The 8357-nt window shown below is 34.8% G+C and overlaps 1 protein-coding gene across 1 annotated transcript in view; it reads right to left on the bottom strand.

The window, feature by feature from the left end:
* Positions 1-7463, bottom strand: part of CB2H6orf58 (chromosome B2 C6orf58 homolog) — a 14084-nt gene extending 6621 nt beyond the window's left edge. Inside the window, exons 1-4 of the mRNA XM_049652969.1 lie at positions 7166-7463; positions 5101-5187; positions 3408-3592; positions 2383-2483 (exon numbers count right to left, since the gene is read on the bottom strand). Of these exons, the coding sequence (XP_049508926.1) occupies positions 2383-2483; positions 3408-3592; positions 5101-5187; positions 7166-7463 (671 nt within the window). The remainder of the gene's footprint in view (positions 1-2382; positions 2484-3407; positions 3593-5100; positions 5188-7165) is intronic.
* Positions 7464-8357: the final 894 nt, after the last annotated feature.

Raw genomic sequence — 8357 nt, 5'->3', positions numbered from 1 at the left:
GAAGGAAGGAAGGAAGGAAGGAAGGAAGGAAGGAAAGAAGGAAGGAAGGAAGGAAGGGAGGGAGGGAGGGAGGGAGGGAGGAAGGGAGGGAGGGAGGGAGAGAGAATGTCTGACAAATTCCAGAAGTAGCCTTAGCAGCAGCTGCAGGAAAACTCTAAGGATTATCCACTGCTCTAACTCCTAGGATAGGGAGGTGCTGATCATACACACCTTCCTGCTAACCTACCTAAGAGGAATGGAGAAAAGGCATGAATGATATTTTGTTCACTTAGGTGTTCCCCTGTACGACTCATGTCTCCCAAGGATTTAAAGATTCTTCATAAAAGAAGTAAATATTATATTTTATTTCTGCTTCATTATACATTGAAAAGGTGGAAGCATATTTTTTCTTGTTTAATAGCTTTTAATATCTTTTCAGAAGGGAAGAAGCACTTTGGTAGTTACTGATCTCGTAAAACTAGGCCACATACATTGCAGGCAGTATAGTTTACACATAAGAGGATGAGCTATGGAGTCACAAGAAATTTAAATACTAGCTCTGCCATTCACTAGCTGTAAGATTTTAAGCAAGTTACTAAACAGTTCAACCATATGCTCATGATCCAGAAAAAGGAGCTATTTTGAAGTGAGATAATTACGTTAAGATACTTAGTGAAATTTATTTTACTTATTGTACTTGAGAAATAGTAACTACTAAAAAAATTGATTTAAGAGAGTCATTTGTTGACATCTAAATAGAAGGTCAAGTAAGAAGGAGAGAATTTTAGAGAATAAAAAGAGTTAATGAAAACAATTTTCTTAGTATAATTAATGAGGAAAGTGCTTCTAACACTATCCAAAAAAATTCAGGTAATATGCTTGTGATCAAAATACTCATATAAATATTTAAAGTTATTCAAATTATTCACCAAAAAATTCATATGATCTATGATCTTGAAGCAGCTTTTAAATAAAATTGGCCTGTTAAAAATATGATATTCTTTCAAATGTAGCTCCATTACGTAAACAGCAATAAATACAATAAGTTAAAATGTCTGAGACCACAAGAGACAGGAAATATACCTATAAGAAAAAAATTCCTATGATCTTGAATTTTAACTAAAGTCCTTTTATGTTTCAATAGGCACAAAGTTGCATTCTATAGTGATTTATCCTTGTATATGAACTGAAACATCTATAAATTTAAAAAGTAATCTAGAAAGATGACTTTTGCTATCAGTCACATCTTGAGGTTGGCAATCCCCGCCTGAAATCCTTGTCTGATCATCTCATTCCTATTTCCTGTCATCAGAATAGGAAAGCAGTTGAGTTACAACTTTTGTGGTGGCTGCAGCCTGAAATTCTATCACTGATAATGCCAAGGGAGAAAATCCCATTGCCCAATTTAATACCCAGTTTTTGAAGCCATACCAATAGGTAAAGGACGAAATCTGCTACTTAGGTGATTCATTTACCTTTACTGCCTGATGGAATCAGTGGGAGAGACAACCATGAAATAAGAGGTCCTCACACATTCCTTCCTGGATTAACCAGTCTACTTACACAATACCAAGGACCCTGATTTTTTTTGTTCCTGTTTTTTACCATATCCAGATTTCTCCCCGCTATCTCACTCAAAGTGGTTGATTTCACTCCCAGATAGTGTCCACTTTGGGGTGTTTCTGTGAAAGTGTTTTTGAAACTTCCATTTTGAAATCAGTTGACAGAGTAAAACATATTTCCCTTCATAATGTGAATAGGCCTCATCCAATCAGCTGAAGGCATGAATAGAACAAAACATTGACCTTCCCTAGAGTAAAAGAGAATTCTTCTGTCTGATGGCCTTTAAAGGGGAACATAGGCTCCTTCTGGTTCTATAGCCGCTGTCAATCTTTGAACTTGAACTGGGAATCATTCACAAGTAAACAGAAATCATTCTTACACTTTCACATCTAGGTGTATAATAACTTCTAGATGTATATGTGCAGTGGCTTAATAATCTTTTAAGCTATCTTGTGCGCTAACCCTGATGGTAGTTGATCTTGTTCCCTAATTATGTACCTACCATATTATGTGTCTGTGGTCAAAATAATGAAGATAATTTCTTTTCTTTTTTTATGTAGAGAAATTGGTTGTATGTTTTATTTTGTTTAATTGGCTAGTTGTTTCGTTAGTTATTGGTTGATTAGTGCCAGATTTTTTTTCTCAAAATTTTGCCCTTTTCTTCATAAAACATTTTTTAGTCTAATCACTCTAAAATATTTAGGCCTCATCATTAAAGTACCCAGTGGCTAAAATTGTTTAATAAGAAGATTGACAACCACTTTAGAAGAGTAAAAAGGCATAAATAAGGCAAAAATCATTTGCCATATTCAATAGAAATGATTTGGGATCCATTCTTACCTATCTTCAAATATTTTGCCAGCATTTTCCAGGGTTGAGGCATGTGCAGCCCACAAGTACTTCAATAGGTCTTCGAAGCTACTAGAAGGATACTGTAAATGCTGTAGCAGAGGAGAAACTTTTTCGTATTTAAGAAAATATAACAATTCTTCTCCCTACAATTTCATCTTACTCCCATATATAATTTAGAAATATTCTACATGAGGAATTTTGTTTCTAAGAATTTTGGAAGATTTCAGTGACTAATACTCCATAGAGTATAATAAATATCTATTACAAATAGTAATATTGAATGCATCTATAAGAAATGAACTACAACAATTTTCCTGAGAGTCAGTATTTTATACTGGTCAAGAGGATTTTGTTTTTGGGTTGTTATTTGTTTTTCTGCTATCACAGTAGAAATTACCACAAAATTTTAAGATTAAGAAAAAGGGGAAATTTTTATTAGAATATTTAATTCAATCATTTCTAAAAAGGTGAACTAATAATCTATAGAACTAGTAAATTTATCTTTTCATTGTGGATCTAAGCCTACATCTATGTTTAATCGGTTTGTATTTTGCTCATTGAATATTTGGTTTTGATTGCCACATAATTACTTAGTTCTACCAATATATGATCATTTGTTAATTCCGTTGAAATAAGTTAATTGACGGCTCTGAAAACCAACTCCGTAATTGTATTTCTCCCAAGGGTTAACCCTTGATTGACATGAAGTTTCAGTTAACCAGAATCATCTTTTCATTCAGTAGGATATCTTTTGTGCTCTCACATTTATGTATAATTTATTTGAAACGTGTGGATAGACTTTGTGTTAATACTGTATTGGTTCGGAGGGTATTAATGACCTGTAGTGCCCTGTTGCAATATTATAATATAACTTGCATAATAATTTACATTTTTATACCTAAGAAAATATTATATAATGCACACAAATAAACCTAGACAAAAAACATTATACAAAAAAGGACATTCTCTTACCACCTCCTAAGAAAAGAAATTATAAAATTTAAAACAGCAACCTGGTAAAAGGCATTCCACTTGCTCATTATTTCAGGAAAGGATGACTGACAACTAGAAACATTAAGACAGAAATTTGTCTGATCCTTGGGTGGTGGCAAAAGCATGACTTCGTCTGATGATATCCCCATTATGCCAGAATCAACCGCAGCAAGGAAGGGTAATGCACATAGAAAGTAATTCATATCTATAGGAGCAAAATACTTATTATTACCACAAGCACTAACAAAAGGTGATAGACAATATTTTTAAGTAATCTGCAAACGAACAAGCAAAACTTCACAGATCCAGAAAGCTAAAAGTTAATCACTAGCAAAAAGAAAAAAAAATTGAAAATCCCCTTAAGGATCACCTACATAATTAAACATGTCTTTGTTAATAACCCTACAATCATAAATAAACAGAGACTCATGCAGTTGCCTTTAATATTTTAAATAAAATTAATCTTAATATTTAATATTAATTTAATACTATTCAATATTCTCTTTTTTCAAAACATTAAGTAAAAAAAGGAAGAAAGTTATCTACTTGTGCACAGAATGATACACCTCTAACTGAGGTTTTATCATAAAATGTAATTTTTTTCTAAAACATTTTAATGTGAGTATAGTGTCGACATTTTGTGCTTTGTATTTAGCCAAGTTTAATGTGCAACCATGGTATCACAAAGTCTTTGTTTTTAGGTCTTAAAGCAAACATCTTGGATAAGTGTTGACAATGAATCTTTGGATAATTAAATTGACAAATGAATGGAGGTTTTTTTTTTAATTTCTTTCTAAATATAACCTACTCCAGCAGATTCAGACATTATAATTTGGATGGCTATAAAGCTTACACTGATTCTCACTGGTGATGCAGAACATTTTTTATCATAGACACTCATTAATGAATGTAGTTCTCTGCCCCAGTGGAGCAGCTGATACTCCAAACTACTAAATCAATCTAAGAATAAAGAAGCCTGAATTCTAGTGCTGGGGCCACGACTACTTGTGTGTCTTTGCAAAGAACAAGTTGGTGCTGTATTAGAAAAATATGTGTATGTGATGTGTGTCACTCTAAGAAAGTGAAACTTAATATATTCTTGTTTCTAGTTATTGGGAAATACATCTAAGAAATTGTGTATAAATTAATTGTATTATGAAAGCATAAAATAGAATGAAAGAATTAGAAAATACCTTCTAATTATTTTACTATTAAATATCTGGTTGGAATTATATTCATAATAAATAAATAATTATCTGGTTGAAGCCTTAGATTTCTCATTTGATAAATTGATTTGTGGTAGATCACTCTGACATGTTTATGGTTTAAAAGTTAAACACATTTGGTTTGAGCAAAATGAGAAAAAGCCTTATTTCCTTCTTCCCTCATTTCTCATCCTTCCTCATTCTGGAGACTCCCTCTCACTCATGGGATCTCCCACCTCACTTGCCAGTGCTGGACTTTCAGGAGCTGTGGTCCTTTGCAGATCCTTGTTTTAGTCCTTCTATTAAAGGTGAACATGTCTTAAGGAATCATTATTGACATTATGGCTGTTAAATTCTAGAATGTGGCCTAAGGGCCACAAGGTACATGATGAAATAGATTCCTTCTTACAAAAGAATAGTATTGTTTGGTCTCTGTCCCTAAGATTTTAGGTTAAATACTTTCCTTGGGGGAAGGTTATTACCTGTTTTGCCATTTAAATGAACCTACCAGCCCACCAACTGTCCACAGAGATACACAGAAGATCTCCAGATTCATAGCCACAGTCTTTCCTTCGTCTAGGATCAGCTAATCTTCCTAGAAAAGAGAGGGTGCAGGGATTATTTATTATATGCTAGTGTTAATTCTTGAATATCAATAAATATTTTGCTTTTATTTTGTCTCTTTCTTTTTCATTGATCTTCAACGACTCTCTCCTGCTCACTCCCACATTCCTTTCCTTTTCCTGTCCCTTTCTTAAACACACACACACACACACACACCCTACACTCAATCACATGTTCCTACACCATGCTGTTTCCAGGTCTGTCCTTTGGCTTAATATTAGAATAGAATGGACCTAACTAAACATTGGAATTTTTTTTAACTGGGCATTTATTTTCAATATGCAACCAAGCCTGAGAAACACTTCATTAGCTCATTCTTTTATTTCCTAGATTTCATTTCTATTTCTGCAGTAAAATTTCATCCAGATTTCAAGTCTGTTTAAATTCATTTTTTCCTGATTACTCCAGCTGACTCCACTATGCCCCTTGTTTTGCACTTTTAACTTTTATCCAAAAGCTGTTGTTCATTATGGAAAGAGCCTAAGTGTCCATCAACTGACAAATGGATAAAGAAAATGTGGTTTATATATATAATGGAATACTATTTGGCAATGAGAAAGAATGAAATCTGGCCATTTGTAGCAACGTGGAAGGAACCGAAGGGTATTATGCTAAGTGAAATAAGTCAGGCAGAGAAAGACAGATACTATACGTTTTCACTCATATGTGGATCCTGAGAAACCTAACAGAAGACCATGGGGGAGGGGAAGGAGGGAAAAAAAAGTTACAGAGAGGGAAAGAGGCAAACCATAAGAGACTCTTAAATATTGAGAACAAAAGCTGTTGTTCATTGTTTTCCATTTAATTTCTACTATCTTTTCCTGTTTCAATTGTGTTGTGAATTGTCTGAAAGTACTTATTCACACCCCACCTTCCCACTGTTGTAGCAAATACTGGATACTTACAAGCTCATCAATGGATGAGTTTAGTCAGGCTTGGTCCTAAGGTGCGAATGCACTGAAAGAATAAAAAGGGCATTAAACTACCAGCCCGTTTAGACTTTTCTCCCCTGAGGCTGGCCTGCCTCCCATCGTAGACGTTATGTTAGTGATGTCTCCTGGGCCAGGGTTGCTTTGACCCCAAGGAAAGCTAGATGAACAGGAGTAGCTTTGGGTCTCAGGACATTTCCTGACAAAAATGGATGATTTACCAACCTCAGTGACTCCTGAATATGACCACTGCTAAGACCTAAGGTAAACTGTTATCTCCCTGTATTTTTTCCCATCGGAATAAAACAAATTTCTTTATTGGTGCTGTTAACTGTATGGAGCAGGCAGGAGACACCACTCTCTTTTATGAGCTTCTTCTTTCAGCCACAACAAAAATGTCCTTTTAATTTGTGAACCCTTGGCCCACAACATATCTCCTAATTAAACACGAGAATGTATCTTCAGGAGGAATCAATAATTTGCAGAGAAATATCCTCATGAATGAGACATCACACCCTGTCTATATGTCCTTTCTTCATGTAGAGGTAATCACAATTGGAACTTTAAAAAATGCAAGTTAATTTGACCTCGCCTTCTGTTTTGTTTTTTTTTTGTTTTTTTTTTTTTTTTTTCAACCCCCCCCCCCTTTTTTTTTTTAGCTCGCCTTCTGTTTTTAATGTATAGCCTTTTGGCTGCTTTGTTCATCTACGTGCTTAGGATGGTATCTGGCACCTCGTGGAATTTCAATAAATACTTGTAGAATATTCAATAGATTTGATATGAAGTCTTTTTTTTTTTAATCTGCAACTATACCTTATTCTTCACTGTGGTTTCTAGTCAAAACAGAAAACACATAAAAGAAGGATTTATGGAGAAGAAGTAGAGAAATATGATTATGAGGAGGACAGAGGAAAGAGAAAAGAATCAATTTTCAAAAACATGGTATGGTATATACGGAGTCCTATTTCCCACATGGTTATATTGGTAGATCATTAGGATGAAAACAAGAGTCATTCTTACCTGTTCTAAATTGCCAGCCATTCTGGAGAGGTAATCCCCATAAAATATTTTGTTCATTGTCTGGTACAAAGTTTTCAAAATAACTGGCTGTCTTGTTCACTAGGATTTTATACATCCCCATTCTCTCAGAGTATACCCAGGGATCGATAATGTACTTTCCATTCTCTACCCTGTAGTCACTGAACTGACCAGGACTCTTCAACCACAGGGGGGGATACAGATCTGAGAAGTCAGATCCTGCTAAAGAAACACAAAAGAAATAAACTAGTACCCCGGCCCAAGGAGGAAGGAAAGCCATTGCTCCAAAGCTGCAGATTGAGATTGTGGCAAGACTTTTATAGGGAAATGGAGGAATGATTTTTTTTTTTTTTTTAGTGCAGGACAGTCTTCCTGGAATAAAAGCTATGTTATTCTCTCTCATTTATGGCAAGGTATGCTGTGTGACTAAGTTCTGTCCAATTGATAGGAAGCCAAAATGTGATGTTGCAACTTTCAGGAAACCTACTTAAATGACAGTTTGTCCTTTCTTATTTGTTCTTTCTTCCTTCTGCTGGCTTGGATAACTTGATGCTGACAAACCCTCTTAGATTATGAAGTAGCAAGAAGGGTGGCAGAACAATAACATAGAAGAACCTAGGTCTCTGACATTCACAGAGCTCTAGACTACCTACTTTCCGACTACTTTTGCTAAAGTAAAAATGGAATTTTATCTTCTACAAGACAATTCTTTTTTGGCAGGATTTGTTGCTACCTGGAGAACCTAATCTGAACTGACACTCTAATTATGTCTTTTGGTATCTCTCTTCCTCATTTTCCTTCCTTAACAGTACTGTAGAAATAGTGTTACATACTCCTAAATCCACTAATTATCACTGTTTCGAGTTGTTTGCAGTTTGTGTAAGAGAAAATTTGGATAAGATTATTGAGAAGAAATTTTGTATTTGAATTTGAAGCACAAACACTAAAGCAATTCAGTGTATGTTTGTGTTTGAGGCACATGCATACATGCAATAATACAAATTCCAAAAGATCAATATGAGATGAGTGCTAACATCCTAATTTATAATACGGACACCGAGGCTGATCAGGTTCAAGGCACTGACCCAAAGTCACGGGATGCAGATGGAAAAACCTGATCCCAGGTGTGCCTGAGGTTAAAGCCAAGGATTTTGTAGGCTATGCTATACCATGC

Source organism: Panthera uncia (genome assembly GCF_023721935.1).
Source record: "Panthera uncia isolate 11264 chromosome B2 unlocalized genomic scaffold, Puncia_PCG_1.0 HiC_scaffold_24, whole genome shotgun sequence".
NCBI lineage: Eukaryota > Metazoa > Chordata > Mammalia > Carnivora > Felidae > Panthera > Panthera uncia.
This window is presented reverse-complemented; position numbering and strand designations above follow the sequence as displayed.